The sequence below is a fragment of the Copidosoma floridanum genome, unplaced genomic scaffold (assembly GCF_036245765.1).
Source record: "Copidosoma floridanum isolate Cflo_tuat_1 unplaced genomic scaffold, Cflo_Japanese_pri ptg000006l, whole genome shotgun sequence".
Taxonomy (NCBI): Eukaryota; Metazoa; Arthropoda; class Insecta; order Hymenoptera; family Encyrtidae; genus Copidosoma; species Copidosoma floridanum.
This window is the reverse complement of record NW_028321883.1, coordinates 16,975,705-17,002,609: the sequence shown is the minus strand read 5'-3', so window position 1 is coordinate 17,002,609 and position 26,905 is coordinate 16,975,705. Positions and strand designations below refer to the sequence as shown.

General features: G+C 33.9%; 2 protein-coding genes across 6 annotated transcripts in view; both read left to right on the top strand.

Annotated features, from left to right (window-relative positions):
- The window catches only part of LOC106639973 (uncharacterized), a 33,677-nt gene extending 25,162 nt beyond the window's left edge, over positions 1 to 8,515 (top strand). Inside the window, exons 3-9 of one of the 5 annotated variants that reach the window (XM_089598223.1) lie at positions 916 to 1,206; positions 2,814 to 2,888; positions 5,343 to 5,423; positions 5,502 to 5,553; positions 6,969 to 7,224; positions 7,670 to 8,287; positions 8,362 to 8,515. In XM_089598223.1, the coding sequence (XP_089454349.1) occupies positions 916 to 1,206; positions 2,814 to 2,888; positions 5,343 to 5,423; positions 5,502 to 5,553; positions 6,969 to 7,224; positions 7,670 to 8,287; positions 8,362 to 8,476 (1,488 nt within the window). In that variant the 3' untranslated portion in view covers positions 8,477 to 8,515. Of the gene's footprint in view, positions 1 to 915; positions 1,276 to 2,813; positions 2,889 to 5,342; positions 5,424 to 5,501; positions 5,554 to 6,947; positions 7,239 to 7,665; positions 8,288 to 8,361 lie in introns of all 5 variants that reach the window. The other 4 variants (XM_089598221.1, XM_089598226.1, XM_089598225.1 and 1 more) reach the window with 4 other exon arrangements.
- Positions 8,516 to 20,503: 11,988 nt separating this feature from the next.
- Positions 20,504 to 26,086, top strand: nanos (RNA-binding protein nanos). The gene is made up of 3 exons (XM_014353835.2): positions 20,504 to 21,577; positions 23,204 to 23,426; positions 23,631 to 26,086. The coding sequence occupies exons 1-3, from the start codon at positions 21,181 to 21,183 to the stop codon at positions 23,776 to 23,778; spliced, it is 768 nt and encodes a 255-aa protein (XP_014209321.2). The 5' UTR covers positions 20,504 to 21,180; the 3' UTR covers positions 23,779 to 26,086.
- Positions 26,087 to 26,905: the final 819 nt, after the last annotated feature.

Below are 26,905 nucleotides of genomic sequence, written 5' to 3'. Positions count from 1 at the left end.
GTCAGAGACTGCGAACCAGCATTCAAAGAAATAATATTGAAAAAGAAAAAAAAAAGTTTGTTAGCGTAAAAGCTTCAACAGTGCCGAACTGCACTTTGAAAAGATTTGTATAATCTGTCGAATGCAAATTTTCAATTTTAATTTAGAAAAGGTCTCTTTTTTATGACATTGAGAACAGAATTATAATTTTTTCCATTACTTTTTATATTTTTAATAGCTTTCTTTTTTTATCGTGTTCTTCGCAATAAAACTCTAATTAGATTTTTTAAAATGTTATTTCCAACATGTAATTTTAGTGTCTGGGCATGTAGCAAGCAAAGAGAAAAAAAAAAAAAAATTGAGCAGAAAGAGACAATTCTTTAGCTTTGAAAAATGATAAAAAAAGTTTATTTGTTTGAAACACCAGTGGTAAACCAGCTTCACATAATTATGACTCAATGTTTTAGCATTCACCACATACAAAAAAAAAAGCATAAAACTTTTTTCTTCTAAGTTTAATCACTAAACACTAACAAGTGTAAGCAGTTTTTAAACATACCTTCCAAAGAAAATAATTACAATAATTTATTTTAAAATTATTTTAATTTTTAAGTAGCTCGATTATTTCCCTAATGACAAAATTTTGAAAGGAATTTAACTTTAACAACGACTTTACGATACATTTTATACTTGATATAAAAATTACTTTTATCCTGTTGGAAAACTTAAAAAAATATAATGTAAAAACTACTGTAACTATGATTACGCCCTAAAATTTTTGTAGTTTCTACGTTAAAATATTTTTGGAAGAATTTTCTCTGTCGTCAAGATAATAATACAAAAATAAAATAAAAATTTTTAAAAAGCAATAAAAATAATGTACAATAATAATAATAATAATAATAATAATAATAATAATAATAATAATAATTGTAGACAAGGCTGTCGTCGCTGCTGAAAACTGCTGAGGACCTACATATAAAGGGCCTGGCGGAGGTGAGTTGGCGCAGCGAGAGCGGCCCAAACGAGCTGAGCAACAGCGGCCACAGTCCAGGCGGGTCGGGTCCACCGGGCGTGGAAACAGTGCTACGCGAAGGCCACGACAGCGGTGCCGCAGAGATCGAACCACCACCGCCAAAGACGAAGCGCCGAGGCAGGCCACCCCTCGACGATCCACCCTCGGCCCACGACGTCTTCACGCCCAAGATATCCTGCATCACCGGCAATGTAGGCATCACCCCTACTACTATGTCTACTACCACTACCACCACTGACAGCACCTTATCTGTTAGCAAGGTTAGATTAGTGCTTTGCTCCTATCCACTCCTTTACCCCCACCAAGTCACTGTCTTCGTCACACCATTGCCCATATTATGCTTTACTGCATATATTATGTATAATATCGATCACCCTACAATGCTTTGGCCTGTCATTCTTGTGTTTCTGCGCTTGATGATTCGTTTTCATGTCTCTCTTTTTTTCGAGGATACTTTCAATTCAGAGAAGATCTTTATTTCGTATGATTGATGAAAAACCTTGTTTCAGATATGACGTGGGAGGAAAGATTATGTTAATCAAAAAAGGTTTTTTTTTTTTTTTTTTTACACAACAGATAAAGTAATGGTAGGTTTTTTTATTGTTAAAAACTTTTTTTTTCTCCATTAATTTTAGTACGTTTCATATTTCAGAATGATCATTTACAAAAGTTATTTTAAAAAGGATTTACTCTGTTTACTTTCTTAATTTCCAGTCTTCCATTTTTTAAGTATTTTTTTATAGAAAAAAAAAAACAATAAAAAAAACTGTACAAAAAAACGTTAATTTTCTGCGAATCAATAGACAACCGTAACTATTTGGAGGTATTTTTCAATTCTCTTCGATCTTTAGACTACGTGACTGTGACTTAAAACAAAACTGGCTTTAGAAACTAAAATTGGATTAAAAGCAACAAAGTCAGTTACTTTTTTAAATTTCCTTAAACATCACACTTAATCAGAAAAGCGTCAGAGTTGCTGATCACCGATTTAGATAAAACTTTGGGATGTATAATCCGTAACTCTGTCTCTCTCCCAGTAAGTGTTTAAAAGCTCGAAATATAAAGAGCTCGAAAGAAATATTAATAATTTTTGTCAAACAACAAAGAGTCGTTCACATAATGTTGCGTACTATTTTGTGATATTAGATGTCATGAAATTTTTTTCATCAACCAATCAAAATCAGGATTTTTGAGTACGAAGTTTCCTCTAGATGAAATCAGCATGATGATGGGTCATCTTTGATTGAATGGAATATTTTTAGTTGAGTGATCATTTGCAGAGTACTTGTCTGACAAATTTTTTCGGTTCAAATGTCTTTGTCGATCGTCATCGACAGCTCAGGTCAATAGCGACCGTTGAACCGATTTTCCTCTGCACACGCACACATAAATATTTACTTATTACTGTTTTATTGAAAAAAGCTCGTTTGAGACGTCGGTTGAATCTACATTATTTTAACTTGATGTAGTTTAATTTTTCGTTTCCGAAAATTTCCAACAGAGATACAAACGCATACCTCAGAGATAATTTGTTATTATTATATGCATACGTTTAATGACGATGGTTCAACAATATTTTTTAGGTATCCGAACAATTTTTTTATTAATTTTAATTTTCGAAACTACTGCTACAATTTATTTTCAATTAAAGAGCTGGTCATTAACGCAATATCAGTCAAACGAATTTCGGAATTAGAAAAAAATCACATCTACTTTATGTTTATATGAATGTGTATGAATAAACAATAATGCAAAATTGTATGAATTATGCCCTAATTCTGGAAAAATTTTTCCATAGCCTTTGTCCATTCATCTAAGTCGGCATCATTATCCACCAAAAGACATAAGCAGTACAATATTCAATCATGCGAGAGTTTGTAAAATTTGCATTTTCTTTCTATCAAATAAATCGTAGACTGTATTTATTAACATATTAGTCATCGTGTAGGTAGAATATGCACAAAACAGTAGTTTACGTAAACTTAATGCTAACAAATTCTATTTTACTTTGACGTAAATTGAAAGATAAGAAAAATAAACTGATTTAGCATTGAGGTCATGTTTGTGTATGATAGAATTAGAAATTTTCATGGAAATGTAATTGGTTGATGTTCCAATCGTTCGAATGTAGAAAAATAAGTGTACCTAGTTATGCACATACTTTATCTGTCGTTAGTTGAGTACATTACATTGACTTTATAGATGAAAAACATTATATTTCGAAGTCACTGATAAAAAACATAACCATTTCAAAAGTTGTGGACGGAAAACATTGCTTAAAAATATGTCTTTGAATCGGCGGACAAACAATATTAAGCTAGTAATTCTTTTTTTATTGCAAAATTTTGGTTTAAAATATTTATCGTCTGAAAATTTCGAAAAAAGTAGTTTTTGTACCTGGTGCGAAGCAGGGCCCGAGGGACTCCTTATGCTTACCCTGGTTGGGTGCGAACCCTATTTCTCCTACCGAGGGCACACCCAACCCTCAAAGTAGCCCAAGGTAGGAAAATAACGTTTTCCGACCTCGGGCGTTTTTGAGGGTCAGGTGTGACCTCGGTAGAAAAAATAGGATTCTCCACATAAGTGCTATCGCTTCATGGCTATCTTACGTCCCTTGGGCCGCAAAATAACCCCAGAGACGACGGCACTTATCCGACGAAAACTACTATTTCGTCCCTCGGGCGCAGTGCTTTGCACCCTAGGGCACACTTTCTGCCCACAAGCAGGAAGAAACATTCGGGCCCTGTCGGGCCTCAAGTACATTCCCGCCCTACGGCGGAAAGTAATTGGTGGGCAGAAAGTGAGTCCACGGGCGCAAAATTGCACTTACCGACCTTAATACAAAAAATGTCGTTCTCACCTCGGCACAAACATACAACAACCGCGTCCTTCGGGCGAGCAAATTGTAATTTCTGCCCTAGGTAAGAAATCTAGTATTTTGTTCAAAAATTATGTGTCACATGATGTTCTCCGTCTTGAATTTTTGGAATACAATCTTCATGTCCAAAAATTTCTTAGAAAAATAATGTTTCCCGTCCATGGCATCGATGTCGTCATTGTAGTTTAAATGTTTACACAGATAATCATCATAACTCTTACATTAAATTTGTGATGCACAAAACTACCAACAATTTGAGATTTTTTACCATCTTTAATCAAGTTAACGAATATTCGCAACGGCTGAGGAACACGCTTTTTTGTATGTAAAGCTTATTAATCTTCCATAATCCTAATTTTTTTTGTAAGGTCTCTCTTGCCACACACTTAAGCATCCACACATAATAATGCCTCAACTAACTTGTCCATCGCATTAAATAGCAAGCAATGCATAAAGCACATATCTATGTATATAATATGAACCGTTGCGAGGCTTCGTCACAAATGTATCGTTGCTGTGAATAAAAAATAATACAATTAGATTTTTATAAAAACTTGATTGATTTTTTGTTTAGTATTAACGGCATTTAATCGTCACTGGCCTGTTTATAGTTCAGAATTAAAATCTGAATCACATGTACAGTTATTTTGACTGTTAACACAGTAAACAAAAGTAAAAATTTTTTTTTTAATGACAACTGACACCAGATTACAGTGATAATAGAAAAAAAATAATAATGGCACAGTAGTTTTTATTGTTATTTTCTCTCAGTGTATGAAAGATTTTTACACTCTGAAAATTACGTACTTGACTTACTAAACATTAAAAAAAAAATGTGTCAACAATTTTTTTTGACATTTGATTCATGAAGTAAAAATCGTATATTTTGTATTAAGAGTGACGATACATATTTTTCGTAGCATCAAAAAATGACAGAGTATACCCCCACTAGAAGTTACGTAAACACACAAACTTCTGTGTAAAAGCTTTTCGAAATTAATACTGTAATATACAATTATTCGAGCTTGCCAGGGATACAAAATTAATCGGATAAAACTCGGCGATACTGCCTGCGCGAAGGGACTACGTAACATGCAAAATGTATGATTGAATGCTTTTATTGGCTCAGTTTTCGCGTGATTTTCAATTAATCTCTTTCGAGACTCACGTACAGAGCTTTTTTAGTATTATCATCATCATCATTTCATCTGTCAGTCGTCCATTGTATGTATCATGTGTATGACGTGAATAGTGATACTCTGTCATGAAAAACGATTATTAAGTGTATTGTGCTTATTAATTATTGACGTACTAATCGTTGGTGGCTGATTAACAATTATAATACAACAACGCGTTAAATAACACACCAGCAAGCTGGTTAGCAATATGGAGTTTACAGAATGAGATTTTAAAATGATTTAAAAAATTTTTTTTTTCAATAAATAACAGGAAGAAATGAGCGAAGGCGACCACGAAAGTTGGGACGATGACATGATGATGTCCGAAAGCAACGAAGCGCCGATGCCGATTGTGAGTTTTAGTCTTGGATTTTTCTTGAGTTTATTCTTTTGTTCTAGAGTTTAATTTAATTTTTGTTCCCATTCGCAGCAGTTGTCGTACATGCCGAAAGACGAAAGCAACTCGGATCAGGAGAAGAGGGGTAAGGTGTTTTTAAAGCTTAGTACTTTATGTCTGACACGCGCTGATTTGTTTTCAAATAAATTTTATCGAAAGTTTTTATCATTATAATTGCATTTATTCTAATAGCAATCATTTTTTTTTTTTTTTTTGTAACAAAGAGATTATTTTGACAGCATTATTTTGTTTTGTTTTGTAAACTTGTCTGTGATTAAAACTATTCAAGACCATTATCGCAAGGTCACTGTTCATTTTTCGATTTATTTTAATTTATTCAGTGAATCTATTCGGATACAAATACAACGTTTGAGTCGATTTGTTTTATCAAAAAAAATGTTCTATTATTTGTTCATCATTACCACCATAATACATACAGTGATTACATCTGTAGCTCAGAGGTAAGTACCGATTATATCATTGGGAGTTACCACTGTACCGACTTCCTGTGGTCAATAAATTTTTATTAACAAATATCACCAATAGTATAGCTCCTTAAACGTATCGTGATTAGAAGAGGCACAAAGTTTGTACACTAATGAATCAATCGAGTTAAATTTACTGTAATTAGTTACAAATCAACTGAGAAAAGTCATATTGTGTGACAGTCAAAGTAGTACTTGAGGTTATGAGGGCATCAGTACTCCTTGATTTCATGATGCAACTTTGTGCCCTACACACATGTAACTGATTACAGTAAATTTTAAATTGAATGATCCCTTAAAGTATCGATTTCATGTCTCTTTTAATTATTTAGCGTAAAAGTAGTTGTAAAGTTACTAATTAACGAAAATGCAGCATAATGTTATTGTCAGTAAGGTAGAACCTTTCATCAATATACTGAATGTCTTTTCTCCACAATAAGATTTTCATTATTATCGTTTCTATATAAGAATTGGGTTAATAAAGTATTTGATTCGCACATGAATCAAATTTCTCGTAAATTAATTCGATTCAAGTACTTTATTAGTCAAATTAATTGGAAATCTAATTTGTTTTTAATCGAATTCTTAATTACTACAAAGCGAGTTGCTATGCAACTTCATATCAAAATTAAAAACATGTTATCTCGAAAACTGTTCAATCAACATTTTTTCAACTGTACGTAAATTAAGAAATTCGACTTTGTGTGGTCTTTTGATATAAAATTTCGTATCCCTATTCATACCTTTCGGTTAAAAAAACTTTATATTCAACATAATAAGCGATGTTTAATTTCTGATTCGAACTCAGCTAGGAATTAATTTTAATGATTCACGAATGGAGAGGAACGAATCCTGGTTTAAATATTTAAAATGCTTCCATAATTTAAAAAGAGAGTATTTGGAATGCATTTGATAAAATGTTTTGAAAAATTGCTATAAATTTATCATAAACGAACACTTCGAATGTTTGCAATTGGGTGAGGGGCAAATAAAGATGAAAATTTCGATGTTTCAGCGAACACATCGACGAACTCGAACGCAATGAACCCAGCGGTGCCGGAGCAGTTCCGCGACGTCATCAGGATGAACGATTACCTGACGACGGGTAGACGCCAGGAGTTCTGGGAGGAACCGTTCACACGGCGCGTCATGGACGCGATCAAGAGTAAAGAGCTCGAGATGAAGTCCGCGGCCGAGATACTCGGCGTTTCGTACGGAACCCTCTACGGCAGATATCGCGACAGTTATGGATGCCTTAAACACCCATACAGGTTTTTACATGCTTTTTCTTATTTTTGTGCAGACAAATTTTAATTTTGATAGCAACTGTTTAATGTTAATTGTTATTGCTTTGGATAAATGTATGTATACCATCTGCGTTACCGGCTTAATTTCATTTTTCGTTCGATCAAATTTCACAAAATACAAGGACCAAATGAATAAGTTGAGGGAATACTTGGTTAATAACCTAAAAAATTGTTGTAACAAAAACGATACACGCTATCCCAAAACTTTTCCAGATGTTGAATCAAGTCTGAACGTTTTTTATTATCTGCATTGATCGAAATACCCTTATGTGAGCAAAGTATATGGGTTATGAATTAAGTTAATAAGGGTGAACCCAATGTCGGCAAAACAGATGTCCATTTACCCACGGAGTACCACATGCCCGTTATAATAATATTGTATTAACGCACATTGCTTTGCCATTGCCAGGGTACGAGACTTTTGGTCGGAGCCCGGCCCAGCGGAGATCCTCGCCAAACTCCGGCGGAAGGAGATAACGCTGTTTCGCGCTGCCGAGTTCCTTAACGTGACGGTGCACACGCTCGCGACGTACCTCTCGACGCTCCAGGGCCCCGAGCGCATATCCCTGGCGGGCGACCTATCCGTAGTCGCGGCCGTACCCATGCAGGACGCGCCCCCGTGCAACGACGCCCTCATCAGCAGCATCGGGGCCGGCAACGACAACGACCCGGCGAGCAGTATAAACGAACTACTGCAAAAGATAAACGCCAGCGCGATCGCGGTAGCGGCGCCCACGACCTCGGCGACGATAAAACGCGAGGGCGGAGGGTACGTCGAGCTGCCCTCGAGCATGGGCATGGTGCCCAAGACCGCGACCTCGCTGCTCGACAACAATCCCGACATAACGATCGTCAAGACGGAGGGTCTGCGAAAACGCGGCCAACTCGAGTACACGAAGCTCACCGCAACGGAAAACAACAACGCCAAGCTGATGAGCGGCGGAGCCGTCAGCGAGCTCGGCCAGCAGCAGCAGCACGCCCATTCAGGTGAGCTTTTGAAAGCTCGTTTGTTCAGCTCACTTTCTGGGTAAATTTGTTTTATTTACGTGTATTTTTTGATTTTTTTTATTAACTTTTTGACCCTTGGTGGTGGGAGAGCAGGTCAGCAGCAGGTCACGGCTCAGGCGACGGTGCAGCAGCATCAGCAGCAACAGCTCCATCACCAACAGCAGGTCCAACAGCAGCACATGCATCACCAGCAAAAGCTCGCCACTGACTCGTTGTCGATCAACAACGACATCGGCAAGCCCTAACTATTCAGGCCGTATCGTTTGGGCCCCGACGGCACCCCGATGATGCACATGTCCAGTACGGGCTTTCGCCAACACCGACACCACCACCACCACCACCACCACCACCACCGAGAACAACAACAACAACAACAACAACAACAACAACAACAGCATTCCAGGGTACACGGTCAAGCAGCGGCTAACAACGGGGCGCTCGAGCTTTGCCCGTCGCGGGCCAATTTCTACTCTAACGTGTTTGCCCGCTTTTTCGCCAACTGCCACCTCAAGCAGTAGTTGTCAGCCGAACTGCTACCGCGACAGCGGTTGTCGTCCCGGTGACGCTCTCTCTTTCTGTCGGGGCTATTGTGTCTCGGGGGTCCCGCGGAGAATCGCTGCTACGTTGTGGGAGTCTCTGGATCTATTTTTTTTACAATTTTATTTATCAGAGTTGCGTTTTTTTTAATTTATTTAACTGTACTTTTTTTTTCGTGCGAGCGTGGAAGCGAATCGCTTCGAATGAGGACCATATGTATAACGACTTTTTGAGCCCAAAAGTGTTTGTGGACGATAGTACAATACAAATGTCGAGGCAAGGTAGAAAAAAAGCGCGTAGTCTCCGATGAAACTTATGTACGAGATGACACGTGTACGTGTAGTATGTGCGATCTCGGTAAAACATGTAACAAATTGTCGAGATATTTGTTTTCGGACTCTGATGATGTGTATTTTTTTTTTCGACTTTGTAAATTAATTTATTTATAATATACTTTACGCGAGTGTAGCATGTATATTTGGACAATGTATTGGTCGCCCGTTTGCCTCAAGAATAAAACAAGCAAACAAACAGGAGCAATCGGCGAGGTAGAGAACAAACCGAGTATTTGTCGGAACGATGGTGCATTGAAGATGCATTTTTTTTTTTTTTTATCTCTTAGCAATTGTTATTTTTACTCGACTGATGAATTCTTTTCACGTTATATTTTTAATAAATATAAACATATATGCATAGTCCCCAGTGATGTTTATTTTTAATTCTCGTAACGTAAGATTCTTAGCACTTCGTTTTGTACGCAATTAACGCTGAAATTTGCATTTACGTTAGATAATTTAAGCTTCATTGGATTCATCAAACGTTTAGCCGTTCACACATACTTCGCATGCGTCCATTTATTATTTTTTTTTTTTTTTTACATGTAAGCGATTCCAGTACTCGTTTCTTGTTTTTAAGTATTATTAATCGGAAGAAAGAAAGAAAAAAAGCATCACCTAATTTTAAATACAACTGACTTTTCACTTTCGTTACAAATACACGCAATGACTGAATAGACCAAAAAAAAAAAAAAAAAAATTAACAAAAAAAACATGATTTTACTATTTATTAGAGTAAACTAAGTAAACTAACGCACTGTCAAAGTTCGTTGTTACGCACGTCTCGTTTGTAATCTTTAATCAAGTCGTTTCAGCGACACTATGCTCTCGCAGCGAAAAGCGAGCGGCGCTCGAAATACATTCATACAAGCTAGACTCTCCACGGACCAATTTCGTTTTTTTTTTTTTTTTTGTTTTTTTTCCAATGGGCGTAAAACAAAGAAGCTGCAATGCAAATCGCGCATACGTTATCACACGAGAGCACTCTGACTGCAGACCGATTATTCGTATACATGTACAAGACTCTTTGCGTACAAATTTTCCAAAGCATTGCTTACTTTCTCTCTAAAGCGAAACTCGTTATTATCTTGTGCACCTTCTTGGGCCACGACTCCGATAAATATGATCAATCGAGTGATCAGAAAACCCACAATTGTGTAAACGGCGCTACTCCTCTCTACTATTTATCGTTTAATCGTTTAATGATTGCTTCTGACATTCCGAAGGACGCGTACGTTTTTTTAAATATTATTGGCAGAAACGGAATGAAAGGGCCGCAATGTTCAAGTCAATATTCCTTTTTTTCGATAATTTTTATTAACAAAAGTTGTAAGGATAAATATGAAAAGACTAGAAAAACAACGTAACACGTTGCGTCGCAAAATGTTGCTTTTTGTTTTTATCTTTTCAACGCACCATTGTTACGCAGTTTGTTCCGGATAATTGTTTCTTTGCGCGTGGCTTTTTTTTCTTTTCAATCGAAGGAAGCGTCAAAAAGTCGAAGTATAGCGTGGAAAATTTGATATTTTTCAAGTGATCCAAAGTACTGAAGGGCAAAGCGAGAGGCGAACGCGATTGCTGGGCGTGCGAAGGTTGTACGGGAAAAATGAAGCCAAGCGAATGCGAAGAACAACAAAAAAACAGTGTATTATCGCCGATGACTTGTAATCGCGCCTTGGTTGACGGAACAGTTTTATTTTTTTTTTTTATATAAAAAAAAAAAAAAAAAAAAAAATACAAAATGAAACGAGCAGAGTGGATTGTTTACTGCACGTAGACGTGTGCGTTTGGAGAGGAGCGTTATTAGAAAGGTATAAATAAATAGGTAAATGAATTCTGAAGTTTTTTTATACGGGACACTTTGAGTGGCTTTTAATTAAATAAAAGTATAAATTTACACGTATGAAAAAGAACAAAAAAATATAAATAATAAATAAATAAAAGAAATCAGGTTTAAGTAGAGAGAAAGAGACGAGAGCGACAAGCGATTTAATTATAAATATGAACGTGTAATCGGATATTAAGAGAGAGACGTTTTTAATCGAGACGATGCAAGAGAAATATAACGTCCATTGTGTAAATATTGGTGCAATAGCGAGACCTAAAATTAATCTAATTTGTCACAGACAAAGTGTTTGAAAAACATTTTTGAAATGATGAAAAAGAGCAAGGAGAGACGCGAGAGTGCCTTGCATTCGCGATCCTCTCGTAGAAACGTCGTTGTTTTTTTTTTTTTTTATTCTTGTTTTTCTTTTTTTATCAGCATCATTGTCATGGTAATGAGTAATAATTTTTATCGAGACAGGAATTCGGATCGTCGATGATGCCTTAATAATATTGTCCGGAATGAAGAACGACACGTGATGCGGTTTAGTTTATTTTTGTTAATAAAACGTGTACAAAGCAAAAAAAAAAAAAAAATTTCAATTAACGATAAGGGAAAATAAGAAAGTCGATTCATCTGAAGATATTTTCTCTTGCGAATTTAAATATACATATACGCCTTTAAGATAAAAAAAAGAAAAAAGAAAAAAAAAGTAAGATTACACGCACGTATACACACATATACGGTTCAACTACAAACAAGATTAGACGAAGAATAATTAAATAAAAGTAAAGTATAAATTAAGTAAGTAAGATACAGAGGCCGCACTCTAAATAATTATCGTAATAATAATAGAAATGATAGTAATAATAATAATTATCATAGTAATAATGATCGTATAATTTACGATACAATGACTGGAAATGAGTATTCCTGTTCGCTGAAGGTATAACTAATTAAGAATTAAGTAAAAATAAAAAAATAAAAAATACTAGAGGTATTTCCCATTGATATTTTCAATGATGCAGGACTAAGCGTTTTGCATCATACAACATATACGAAAAGAAAATAACAGAGAAGGGTACTAGTAAAGTAATCAGAGGGATTATAAACATATAAATATGTAAGACATACATGTGTGCACGTGCTGGTTCTAAGTAATCCAATTTGAATGAAAATTAAAATAAAGACAAGAGAGTACACACGTTTGTATTGTGACTTTGTCCTTATTTTGCGTTGAGGAACAAACTTTTTTTTTTAATAAAACTGCGCGTATATAATTTATTAGGAAGAAACAAAAGTCGTAGTGAATTATAACAAACATTAATAACGAAAATATAGATCAAAGCCACACACTCACGTATACACACATGACAAAAAAGCAGTTGAGTTCAGCGTTGTGAAAAAATGTACATAGCGATACCGTAAACGAGAAATGGAAAGTGTAGATACAAAAGTGAAATGAAAAAAAATAAATAAATAAAAAAAAAGATAAAAAAAAACAATACAGAAAATTTTTCTGTACATGTGCGATATGCAGATATCTTCTAATTCTAATTAACAAATTAGCAGTACTGAAATGAAAAAAAAAAAAAAACTGGCTTGTTTGCATTTGCGTTTTGATCGACAAAATTCTGTTTATATCCACAAAGCTGTTTTGAAACTTTTTTACTGCAAAGGTGTAAAAAATAAAAGTAAAAAGGTAAAAATCTTTCGATTACTTTACGAGCGCTCTCAGTTGCAAAAATGTAACAATTATACTTTTTTATTGATACTTCAACTTGGACACTGTCAAGTTAAATCAAGTTTCGATGGAATATAAAACTGTGCAACTCGTATAGATCTGCTCATCATCAAGAATAATTTAAAAGCATTTGACATGTACATGCATTAATATTATATAAATGTGAAAAACTTTAGAAGATCACTTTGTCTCGTCGAGAAAAGAAAAAAAAAATTAAAAAACAAAAAAAAATTATGAAAATGAAAACCCCCCAAACTCCCGTATTAAGTAAAAATACACAGCTATGTCATTTTGTTAAAAAAAAAAAAAAAAAAAAAAAAGAAGAAAAATAAGACTAAGATATACCAAATGAGAAAAGTAAGGAAAGTTGTTTTCGTTAGGGTAGTACTATCGCATATCAAGAGCAAGTAAAAGATTTAAATAAAGTAAAAATGAGAAAAAACACGAGTGTGAAGATTAATTGAATGACACATGTACACACTCGTTGAATTGCCTATGCACGTCCCGTTAGAGCATTGTTTTTTGAAGTAAGTTACACTGAAGCGAAATATGCGAGGGTGGAAAAGTGTAAAAAAAAAAGACGCAACCAGGATGCACACGAGACCATTTTTACTTTAGTGAGGGTATACGACTAGAAGTATTAAATATTTAATATTAAATAATCAATAATTGTGCAGACAGTTCGCGATGATTGGCCATATACATATGTTGATGTTTTTTTCTTCCTTTTTTTTTTAACAGTGTATCCTCAACTGGTTCTTTAACGCATTGTTCTTGTACTGCATACATTTTACTCATTGTTTTTATCAGGAATTAAGCAGTTTTGCATGCCATTAAGTTGTTTTTTTTTTTTTTTCTTCCTTTTTGATAATCGCGTCACCCATGTCAGGTTTCTTTTTTCATCCACAATAATAGCTCCAAGCGATAGACTTATTCTATTTGTAGGTCCATAAGCCTGTTTTATATTATATTTGTGTATTTTCATTTCGGTTCGAACAATATTTTCTTTCTTTTCCTTTTTTTTGTCAAAATAAAAATAAAAATATAACTAATGTATCGTTCAAGAGACCAAATTTTTTCTTTTTGTACTTTTCTTTTGTAAACGACTAGTTTATAAGTTCTCTTAGAAAAACGTAGAACGATTTATACATATTAGATTTAAAAAAAAATTGTAAATTAGCGAATTTTTGTAGTTTTTCTTTGTAAAAAAAGTCCGAGTATGGCTTTTTGTTAGAAATGAAAATGAAAAACAATACAATTCCGAATTGTCAGGATTCGTTTTAGGTCGATATAGTATTTTTTGTAAAGATGTATTTTCAAAAATATAGACGTAATAAAAGCTACAAACATTGATATTTATTTTTCTTTTAAGACACTATTATTCATTTTTTTTTTTTTTTTTTTTTTTTTTTTTTTTTTAATTATTCATTTGCGTACTGAAATACATAGCTTTAACAATTTTTATTCACAAAAAAATAATTCGTGAAGAAGAATGCGCTTTAATTGTGGTCATTCGCCAGAACGTCTTTGTATTATAAATATTACAGATGCACATTGACTGATTTGTGAGAAAAATGGTTAAAAAAAAAAAAAACCGAAGAGTGTATGTTAAATTGTAATAAAAACATTGTATAACAAACTTACAAAGAAAAAAAGTACAGGACAAGACTATTACAGCCTGCATTGGCAAGGCATGAAAAAAAAAGTTATTAAAACGTCGACTGGCCGTGACCCGCGAGCGACCAGTCGAATACCATAAGACTAAATAAAAAAAAAATCTATATCATAATTATGTGTCGTTTGATATAAGTAAGTTAATAGTATAATGTATATTTATGATTTTATACACAATCTAATGAATAAAATATGATAAAGTAAGAAAAAAAATTACTCACACTCTGCTGTACATTCCTGTGTTGTGCATTTCGTTACAACATATTATATATTGTATACACACACGATGAACACGCACACATGTACAACAACATTATTGCATAAGCATATGTATATTGATGTACATATATACGTATTTATGCATATGCTGTGCACGTATACGTCGTAACGAGTATACATACATGATATTATATACATATATATTTATTTATAATATTAATTACATAGCTGATCTAAACGGACCACCATAAACAAAACAAAAAAAGTACATCCGTAAATATACAATATACATACTGTGTCACCTATGATGAAAAATTAATGAATTGAGCGAAGCGAATAAATAGTTGTAATAACGATGATGCATTATGATCAGTCACAATATATATTATGGAAAGCCAACGGGAGATGTAGAGAAATAACGTGAAAATTGTACATTTGTGACAAAACAAATGTACGGATAATATTATATACGAGATTATATATGATTATAATACATCGCACGATAATGCCGAATTTATAAATAAATATACATACATAATATATATGTATAAATACGCGCACGTGACATACGATTTTTTTAATGGTACGAATGATCTCGCAATAAATAAAACGATACGTTAGTAATTCAACGTTAGTACCTTATCATCGGACGCCCACTTTTATTACGTCCGGATATGCTATTAACTTTGTATTTAAATATATATACATACTATACGAAATACAATGTACACAAGGAACATTTTTACGTATGTACCTCATTGTATACTAGTGACGAAGCATTAATTTCTTAATCTATGACTGATTGTAATGCATTTTCCAACACATGGAAAAAAAAAAATAGTTTCCAGAGATCACTCGTTCATTAAACCGCAAAAGTATACAATAGCTATACTATCGATACAGTGTACAAAGTTACATTGAGAAATGAAAATAAATATACGATGCCGTGTGAATAAAGCGCAGCCATTACTTCGCAGATCAAACCCTCGGTTTCATTTTTCTTCGATGATTTTTGACTATCGTAAAGAGTTTATAGTGTTGTGGCAGTTTTTGAGAGACATGCAGGGACATATTGTAAGCGAACTCGGCCGATTCCTCGACGCGGGGGGTGCATAAAAAAAAAACAAAAAAAAAAACCGATTTTCTTTCGAAACCTATCAGAAATCAAACGTAATGAGATGGCCGTGTATCAAAACTTTATTTTGAAAAGCGACGAAATGTACAATTGCGCGTATACTTAGGTTGTATGAAGATCAATCAAGTGTTGTCGAAGTTACGATTTGTACGTGCATGTGTACAAAAATAATGTAAAACTAGTATTATACAAGTTATTTCATGCAATACTTAAATATGTCGTTTCTGTTGAACAAATGAATAAAGCAAAATGATAAATGATAAACATAATTAACATGTACATAATACATATATATGTAAACTGTGGTGAACTTTGTTACTGAAAATGTCGATATAATTACGTGGATCGTAGCTTTGACAACATTTTAAAAGATCAGAATAGGCTCTTGTGCATCAAAATACACAAATATAAATAGTTGAATCAAAGAGTTGGTTTTAGATGTATATTTTTTTGTTTCTTTGATTTTCTGATGGAGGAATCGGTCGGGGTCTCTTGGCGATGCGTCGGTTCACAAAATATATAATACAACAAATACAGGATCAAATCGATTGTTAGCATATATAATATACAATACCGCCGGATAAGCTCTGGTTGTAATGCATACTTGCATATTGTGCGAGGCTATTTTTCAATGTCCAATGTTTAACGAGCATTATTTGCAAGTTTTCTTGTATAATGATAGTAAAGCAAAGGAAAAATAAAGAAATAAAGTAATGAATTTTTCTGAATACTGTTATGATGGTCGTTGTGTAAAATGTAGAAAAAAAGAAAAAAAGAAAAAAAATGCCAATGTGATTTCACTTTGATGAGCGATGAAATCACAATAAAACATTTTTCACCCCTCCAATCGAGTATTTCTCTTTATCCAAAGTACTTTTTTCAGTTTTTGTTTTTTCATTTCTTTTTTAATTTTTTTGTTTTGTTGATGATTATTCGTCCTTATGTATGGAGCATTTTTATTTTATTTGGTGTGTAAACCGGTTTTATCCTACGTTTTAGTTGTTTTTAAAAATCATAAAATCATGGGTAAGTAGAAACATTAAATTCTAATTTTTTAAATACATTTTTTTTCTTTAAAATGGCTCTTCATCTCTAGCAAAAATCACAGTGTGAGTATTTGTAACATTAGTTTCTGAAAAAATTATTAAATGAGGTTATGTTCTATATTTTTGACTAAGTATGCAGGTTATGTTCGCTTGTTTTCAAAATATTGTAAGCACATACATCGGAAATATAAGTAGACTGCTATCAGTGTTTTTACTAAAAAAAAGTGTCCATTCAACAAAACAACAGTAAAGTGAGGTTTGGTGTTAAAAAAATTTCTTGATGTTTCAAATTAATTGATCTATACTTTTTTCATATTGTGTTTTGTAGGAAATAATTTATGAGTTTTACTTTTGACTTGCATAGTAGGTGGGGATCCTCCTAAATGCTTCAAATCTAAGGACATTACTGTAGGATAGTTAAAATTTACATAGCAAATTCCACTGCATGAAAAAAGTAAAAAAAAATGTCAGCCAAGGGTTAACGTTTCAATTTTGTTTAGGAACATAAAATGTTTTACGAGAAACTGAAGAGACAGTAGGAATAGACCCTACAACCAACAATTCAGAAGCATCGAGTACTATGTGTATATATGTGTAGGGACGAAGATTCATAACAAAATAATAATAATAATAATAATAATAATAATAATAATAAACTAAATGACGAAGGAGACTCCTCTCAAGAGCCTATACATTAATTTTATTCAGCTAATAATATCTCGTAACCCAATTTCATATATCGTTATTCTTTGGCATTGGTGATTGAATCAAAACGTAATTTTTTAAATTGAATTTAAGGAGTGAGAAATAAAAGTTCCGCGTGGATAGTTACTTAGAACCTTTTTTTTATATTATTTTCAACGTGAGAATAAAATTTATTTCATGTGCATTTTTTTGTCTGGACTAACAGATAGACAAATAGAATTTGTTGGTTTTATATAGTTAATCCTAGAGAGTACCAAACTTATTTTCCTATACTAAGTAGTGTACTCATCTGAGAGTTTTTTTGTTTGACCAAACAATATATTTAAACATACATATTTTCGGTGTAACTTTTAGAGTTAGCTCCACTATTTCGCTCGGGTCTTTCCTGCATATTTATGTATGGATTGCAAGCATGACATTTTAATAAATAATATTCACATTTTATAACACATTTAAGATAAATAATACAACTTACCTTAGCCTTAGAAGATTATGTTACAATTGAGATTACCTACCAGTATCTTATAGGTATAATATTTACCGAATACTTAATCAAAAGGCAACATCCTGCATAACCTACAGTATTTATTTCAAAAATTATTAAGGTCATGATAGTATTTTTATAAGTATTATTCACTCCACTTAGACAATCATTATAATGAAATTTTTTTTTTTAATCTATAATGTGTAACTTTTGGATAGCGTCCCATAAAAAAATTACTTTGTTCCCTGTTCACAATACATGTAATCATCAAGATGAACTATCTAAAAGCATTGAGTTGTAGTGGAGTAAAGGTACGACTTGTAATAATAATTCCTGGGATAAAAAAAATAATAGGGTACTTATTGTTAAAAAAAAAAAATCTCATCACAAGTTCTTCAATAATTTAACTCCTAAATATTCTCTTGGAAGATTTTTAACCATGTGTCAATTTTAAATAAGTACGACTTAAAAATTTGCAGACAATAAATCAAACACTGCAAACTAAAAATAAACTGTATGAGTCATTCAAAAATACTGTGACACATGCACACAAATTTTATTTCAACCCTGCATGAAGAGCACGAGCCAAAGCACCATAAATAGTGCAAGAAAGCGTGCGTTTTACGGCAGTTGCGGGGAAGAAAAGCCTTAATCCTTAATACAGTGTCAAAACAACACTTGTGTTGTGTGAAGGAAAAAAAAAACTTGAGCTTACCTTACTGATGAAAACCAAATGTCGAAGTCGTATTCATTTTATACCTATTCTCAAAAGGCAAAGGAGACATTTTTTTTTAAATGACTACTTTGATACAAATCTACGGTCTCGGTTAAAAAAAAAATTACAAAAAGGGTCTCTGGCAAGGATTATAAAAAAGGGGGACACATGCTAAGACACGTGTGCTTTTGGGTCATGGGTCATCTAGAAAGAATTTTTTGTCAACAGTCCTTTTAGTGTGTCAACTCCATTGACGCCTATACAATGACATATGTGCGGCGGTAAGCCATTGTAAAATAATTTCTAATATTCACACCTTTATGTTTAACATAATAAATTTGTTGGTTAAAAGCAGGTATATTTGAAAAATTTAAGTGTCTGAGGCTTCATACAGAGGCAACCACTCTTATCGATACCTTTTCGAGCAAATTGATGGTGTCAATTTTCACAACTTTGCTGTAAATTTTACAATAAAAGAAAATATTCAACATATCAGTTTCTACATTCGACTGTTGTAATTTTCTTGACACAATTTAAAATAATATGTAAGACTGAAAAACGGTTTTTTCATTACTTCGCTGGTTGAAAGTACTTTACATAAAATTACTGCTTACTTACCGGTAACTGGTCCAGATAAACTTAGAACTTGGTTTCAAGATAATTTTTTATAGTAAGTAGTCAAAGGAACCGTGATCTGGCTACCTAGTTTGTCAAAAAATGTTGTGAACACCACGTTAATTGTAGGTTATGATAAAGTACTTCCATCAAAAATCCAACCTGAAACAAATACATAATATAAAGTGATAACACTATGTTCGCTGTTCCCATGTTATGCACACAGCGAATAGATCTATTTTAACAAAAGATATAGAAAGTACTTGATGATCAGTTAAAACAAATAAAAAAAAGAAAATGTCAGTACATGCAGGTAAGTTGCTTGTGAATTCGATTTTTTTGATAGTCTAAATAAAAACTAAAGTGGAAAGCTACCTATTAAATTTTAATTTAGTGCCATCGATCAAATATCAACCAGATTATACAAGTTGTAAATAATCTATAAGAAGACAATTTGACTCTTAATCTTAAATATCTGCATGAACAGTTTTAATTTCAGTACTTGTTTTTAGAGAGTTTAGTCAACTAAAATAACATGTTTACCACCCAGTGTTTCACTATATGACATTTTATTTTTACACTAGACTAAGAGCTACAGCTGTAGGTACACATTTTTTTGTGTGTATTATACTACTACTTTACTTAGCCTGTCAAAGTATGATATAGGTTCATGTTTGTTTTTTCCTTTGTAAAAGTAAGTAGTAAGTATTTGTTTTATCTTTCAAAATACAAATGAGGATATCAGCTTTGTAAGTAAACAAGAACGAGAATTGTGTACATTTGAGTAAGCAACAGCAGTAGTACTTAGAAAACTTATTTTTTATGTTGATAAATACACCCATGAAAAATTACCTTGTGTTTCACCTTCATTCGTTAAAAAAGCAATGTAATTTCGTCTGCATGAACATCGAGCCATGATTTGAACGTGAAAACCACAACACAACAAGAAGCTTTTTCAAATTTCAAACCGTTAAACGAAACAAAACACACATAGGGTAAGTAAATAAGGTTGTGTAAAGCAAAAAGACCAAAAAATATGGAAAACAATCAGCGAAAAACAAATAAATATATACATACACGCATGCAGGGCCTACATAAGAAGTTGGAAGAAGGGGAGAGTTACCAACTGCAGCGCACCAAAAGTATATATTCCGTGGGAGGTGCCGTCTTCAGTCCACCTCCATCGCGGCCGAGCGTCTGTCACTCCTATTGGTCCCCTATACCGAGAAACGTCCATCTCTCTCTTCTCTCCGGCGCTACTCTACCTCTACCGCAAGTTGTAGACGTTCCGCAAGTACCTCAATCAGATCTCAAGTTGAGCCTTGGCTCGTTTGTCATAGTTACGTAGTCGGCACATTCGTCAGTCTCCGCTTCGCGTCGTAATACTTACGTCGTTCACGGCCCAACAACTGTGACTTTCATCCTGAGGCATTTTGGCACTTGTCCCTTGCCTGCAGAAGAGTCGTACTCCAGGTTGACCAGAGCGCAATTAACAGCAACCCCAAGGAGAATCTCGACCCCCACGAGTTTCCGACAGCAAGTAAGTGGTCACTCTACGCGCCAAGTTAACTGCGGTTTTCGTAAAGTTGCTCGCTCGCGTTATTGTGCGGTTTTTTTACACGCGAATCAAATCGGCCAAGGACGCAAAGACACCGACGAGAGTCTGATAATTACAAACGCGCGCGCGTGTACAAAGTACAGGATCCGCTGTCACGTCAAGCTTAGCCATCGTCAGGGCGTTAAAAAGAAACCGCGACGGACGCGTGTCGGAGCTTACGCCGGGGGCGTCACCGAGGTCGCCGTCGAAGCCACCAAAGCTGCAATAGTCCCAACGGTTTCTGGGAGCGTACTCAGTTGTCCACTCGAAGAGCACCGATAATGGCCAAAGTGATGAACACCCGTGCCTCGACGAGCTTCGGCTACCAGCACCACGCCATGATCTCGGCCTACAGGACGAGTAAGGCTGCCCCGGCGTTCAGCGCCTCCTCCTCCTCGTCCTCGTCGAGTTCCTCGTCCCCGACGTACCCTCTGTCCCCAAGCTCCTCTGCGTCGTCCTCCCCGAGCGCCATTTCGCCCTTGTCCTCCTTCTCGCTGTTCCAACAGCAGAACCTGCAACAGCAACGGGCCACGGTCAACAATGACAAGAGCAATGGCACTGCGCTTGGGCCAGTTGGCAGCGGCCGCACCGTACTTTATCCTTTCAACCAGAGCCTCGAAGAGGAGCTCAACCGGCTCTTCGCCACCTTCTTGGTTGTTACGCCCTCGGCCCCTAAGAGTGAGTTCATTTGTTTATATTTATTGTCTAATCAATTTGGCTATTCATTTTTCGTGTGTGCCTTTGCTTATATCTCACAACTGCGGGTTTTGGAGTTTTATCTCGTTCAAAATGTTAACAAACCATACGAGACGAGTGTAGTTGTGTTGGTTTGCCTCTCGCGCATGTGTATGTAATGGGTACAGCAGCCGTTACGTTTGAATAACCGTATGATTGCGTTTGTTTTAGAATTAAATCGTGTCTCGTGTAAACACAATAACGCCATTGTTATTCTGCTTTTATATGCGAGTTGCCATACAAACAAACATAACCCAATTTCGTCGCCGAGGTTTTGTATTTATTTCCATTTTTTCGCAGCTATACTCGAGCTAACTTAACTTGTGTTCATTAAATTACACGTACATGTGACGGGACCAATATCCACGGTACTCTCTTCCGAGAAAACTGCGGGACTATAATATATACTTTTTGAGAGAGAGAGAGAGAGAGAGCACGCAAGAAAAGAAAATCCCCTAGTATTTGTGTGTAGAAAAGTACGTATGAGTGTGCGCGGCAAAAGAGGGAGAAAATGAGCGCGTCGTTAGCCGATTTGTTTTGGTTTTGAACGATAGAGAGAGGGAAAGAAGGGCTTTTTGTTTGAGCGTCTTTGCGGCTCGCGAGCAGAGAGAGAAGGGAGGATTTGGTTGTCATGCTGCTGGTTGTGCCATATCTATAGGTATACTTACAGCGTGTACGCGCGACCCTGAAATTTTCAGCTCTGCAGCGTCTCTGATGCGATACAATGCACGCATCGACTTGTCCTGAAGGCTCCGTTTTTATTTGTACTTCGCATTTTTTGATCTACCCACTTCTACCTACTCATATCATCCTTTATTTCTGTTTATGTACCAAAGTTGTGTGGTCCAATGAGTAAAATTTACGAATTTTGTGAAGCTATAGAGTTGCTACTTAAAATGTAGTTTTGGTACTGAAGCAAGGTTTAATTAACAATAAAATAAAGATTAGGTATACACAGCTTCTTAGTTAGATACTTAGCTAATACTTGAAAACTCAATTTTTAAAAATAATGCTAGATCACATGAATTTTTCTAATCAACACATCCTTTAATTTTAATCCTTTATGACCTATTAGTGTTTGGATTTACTTTTTCTCCTCCTTTCTCTTCGTAGTTTTAATATAAGCATTTATTTCAGAAAATTGTAAACAAAACATCTTACGTTTCAATACAACACAGCTTGTGTACGTACACTTTTATGTAAGAAAATAGAGTACTGAACAGCCACAAACATAAATATGCTGTTCTGTCAGATCTCTAGATCAGCGTTGGAAAATGTCGATGTATTTACAATTTTGTTACTTTTTCTATTGCTTCTTGAGTAACTTTTAATTTATGAGAATGAGCAGATGTTGTATCATAAAGCTTTTATGGAAGGAAGGTGCCGTTACGTTTGAAAAACTGCATGGCTTTATCATCGAAAGAAAAACAAATCCCCTTATTGACATCTATAATAACATAAACGCTAAATTACTTCACATTTGTATTCAGCGTAAAACTGGCTTATGAATACTGTCAGTCCTAAAATTCGAATATTTTACCAATGTAAGAATAAAAATTGGTTTTTCAGCTAATCCAGTATGGGAGGAGTTTAAACACAATGGAAGAGATTTTGAGTACTGTCCAGATACTGAGAACACTGCCCCTGCTCCATCACCTCCTAACAAAAAGAAAAACAAGAAACCTCTTCCCACTGAATGTGTTTTTTGCAAAAATAATGGTGAAGACGTTAGAATTTACAAGAAGCATCTGTTGAAAGATGCCGATGGAAAGACAGTATGTCCAATTTTGAGGTAAGATCCATTTTCTGTAACGATATTACTGTCTGGCTTAGTTTCCTGCAATCTTGAACAATAGGGGTACATATGATCTTACAAATGTACAAGATTAAGTAATTGTCTACTTGTGATAAATTCAATTTAAGTTTCATTTCATTTTATAAAAAATGTTGATTCTAACAAATCACCATAAATGGTATGAAATTTGTTACTTTTCAGAAAATATACATGTCCGATTTGTGGGGCTTCTGGTGACCAAGCACATACGCTCAAGTATTGCCCAAGTAACAAGGGTCCCATGAAACTGGCCCCCATGAACGTGCTCAAATCACTGAGAAACTCGACCGGTAGGCGCCGTTCCAAGTAAATCATGCCAACTTCGACTTTTATTGCCCAATCAAGAAGGCATTTGTATAAGTACACAAATGTAAAATTGCAAAGCCATCATTAAAAAAAAAAACTTAAAAAGTTTTTATTCTTCAAAGGGTATGTATGCATACATAATTTTTCGTCTAGCATTTAATGCTGTTTGCCAATTTATTGCATAATATATTTAAAAATATGCTGGCTTTGTACACTTTTCGCGTAGATTTATAATCTAATCTGTATATATTAATGATTTTTTATTTTCCAAAGCTTCAGCTTAAGTTGACAAGTAGCAAATGAGATCTTCTATCAGATCAGCCATATAAATAATCAATGTTATGAAAATTAAGAGGTATACATAAGCCGAAAAAACGAATGGTTTTCATTCTTTGAAAAATATGTTTTGCTAGATTGTATTATTTGACAAGTAGAGTATATTGACAGCTTGACGAATGTCTGCTGTTTATTGCATTTGATAATGTTTGTGTATACATCAAACTGAGATTGCAATGAAAGATTTTTTCTCGATTTTATAAAACTTTTTAGTACATTTTTACGTACATGGAATGAAAAGGGGGAAAAAATGAAAAAAAGGAAAAAAAAGAAATGAATGACAAAACAACAAAATCTTAGCTTTTTTGCTGTCAAAGATTTCACTAAGATTACAGTCCTCTGGTGACTGCTGGAAATTTTTTCTATTCATGTCTTGTAAGCCTACGTAATTTTGTCATAGTTTTTTGTATCGCAAATCAAGAATTTTTAATTCTTGAATTATTTTTATACGTGATACAGTTTAATGTTTATGCATTTTAAACTAATGCTTATTGTTACGATAAAGACTCTCAGGGGCTATTTGTATATAACTATTTTTAGGCCATTAAAAGCAATTAATTTGTTTGAAGTGAAATTTTACTTACAAAATTTGTTTTTAAAACGAAATTCACCCATTAGATTTCCATTAAAAATTGTATATTCAAATCTAATAAACTATTTTTGTCGAGAAATTTCAGTTTTGTTGATTGAATTACGATTTGTTTATTTAGTTTTGAGTAGTAATATAATAAACTGTCAAAATTTTAATTTCAAAATCTGCATATATCAAATGCGAAAGTTATCGCTGTCACCTTACCAAAAAATAATGATGCATTTTAGTTCTAATTCTTTACGTAAGTAAGCAATGTATGTATGCATAAATGTTGAATTGTAGCAACATATTTTGAACATATTACAATAATTATAATGTAGTATACATATTACGAAAGATAAAAGGACAAAAAAAATTCTAGATTGACCTAAGTCTTTACAAAGATGGTCCTTAATACTTAGTAATGGTATCAGATCAAAAAAAAAAGAAAAAAAAGGTAATTATTATATGAAAAAAGAAGATTCTGTTCACATACTAAATCAAAATGTTACATTTATGTGAGAATTGACGAAAATGTTGACAGACCATAATTTTTATTTAACTTGAATGTATAGTGATTTTTTTCCACTCAAAATGATCATTAAAAATGTTTTATTTATAAATCAAATTCACAAAATTGTAAAAATATAAAATTTTATCGAATAGTTCTGACTCTGGTATTTTATAGATTAATGCGATCTCAACTATTTAGCTGGATTGCTGTATGTTAAATCATTTTTTTTTTTTTTTTCTATTTTCTTTTAAATTGTGGAATTTTGGAATCCAACAATGAATTTACTGTAATTGTCAATTTGTAAAAGCGTTTAAGATGTAAAATTTTATATGAATTTTTTTACGAATTATACATGCTGCTTTGTGATTCTGCGATTGACACAATAAGTAACATCAAATTTTAAACGGGTGAATTTATAAATCAATTTTAAGTAGTACCTTTATCGACCTGTAAACGATGAGTATTCGAAATGTCGTTAATTAAATTAGAAAATTTGTAACCGTTTGTGGCAGACTATTACTCGTGAGAATAGTTTTCTCCATGAAATTGTTAGTTATAATCAATTTTCAATAATTGTATGTGAGAAATTAATCATTGAGTAATTTGAGTCAAAAATCCCGTTATTTTAATGAATTAATTTTTTAGAGAAATTCAATGCATAGCTAGTTTTGTTTGAAAAAGCATTATAAAATAGAAACGAAAACTATTCTCTCTTACTTCTCCACAGCAGCATTTTAATAGAACATGTAGAAGTAACGCAGTTTTTCTTTTCTACAGTTGTGCCTACTTTATTATTATTATTTTTTTTTTATCTACTACAAATCAATATTTACTCGTTTGTCTTACTATTTTGTATTATTCATGGCAATAATAAATCATTATAAAATACAAGTTTATTTCATTAAACATCCTGTCTCCGTACCTATTCCGTAGTGACCTGGTTTTATCCACGTATTAAAGTTCATTTGCTAAATAATGGTATAATTGAACCTTTGTGTGTACACGAACTTTCGCTTTTAGCGCTTCGCCAATGCAACATCTATATTTTCCACGCACGTCGTCATTTGGGTATTTTTTTAAGCTTATATAATTTTCTTTCACAGAGTGCGCAGTAGGCGTGAAGCTTATTTTTTTTACTCCCAGAGTTAAAAAACTTGAAAATTCCACTTCGATTACAAATCTTGTACGATTTATTCATCTGATCTTTTGTGTTGGTAATTCAAATCACAGTGGAAATTTCATAAAGTGAAAGTGGGTCGTGGTATATAAAAAAGAGTCAATGAACATTTGTAAGTACAGTAGTATAAATAATTTCAATCAGCTAGAGAAAAGCAATTGATATTCTATACGTTTAGCTTCTAATGTAAAACAATTTAGATTTACCTTACTATTTTAAAATTTGCGTAAATGGTCTTCTGATATAAAAAAAAAAAGGTTTAGAAAAAATCTATCATTTTTTCCATATGGTTTATTTCGTAAGCATTTTAGCTCGTAATGTTTGTTCCATTTTGCAAAGTTCATTGACGCCCATTCTGTTGCGAAAATGAATGTTTAATACGTAAAATGCATCTTCCGACTACCGGTAATAATTTACAGGTCGCGTGACGCGCTATGCACGAGAGGTAGTCGCACGCAGAAATGGCAAAAGCGCAGTTTCCTCCCTGATTGTTTCAGTTTCGATCGGGACTCGCTGTTGTATGCATGTACAGC

Coding starts and splice junctions, on each gene's coding strand:
- nanos (XM_014353835.2), top strand. CDS start 21,181: ATGGCCAAAGTGATGAACACCCGTGCCTCGACGAGCTTCGGCTACCAG. Junction 21,578..23,203: donor TACGCCCTCGGCCCCTAAGA/GTGAGTTCATTT, acceptor TTGGTTTTTCAG/CTAATCCAGTATGGGAGGAG. Junction 23,427..23,630: donor ACAGTATGTCCAATTTTGAG/GTAAGATCCATT, acceptor GTTACTTTTCAG/AAAATATACATGTCCGATTT.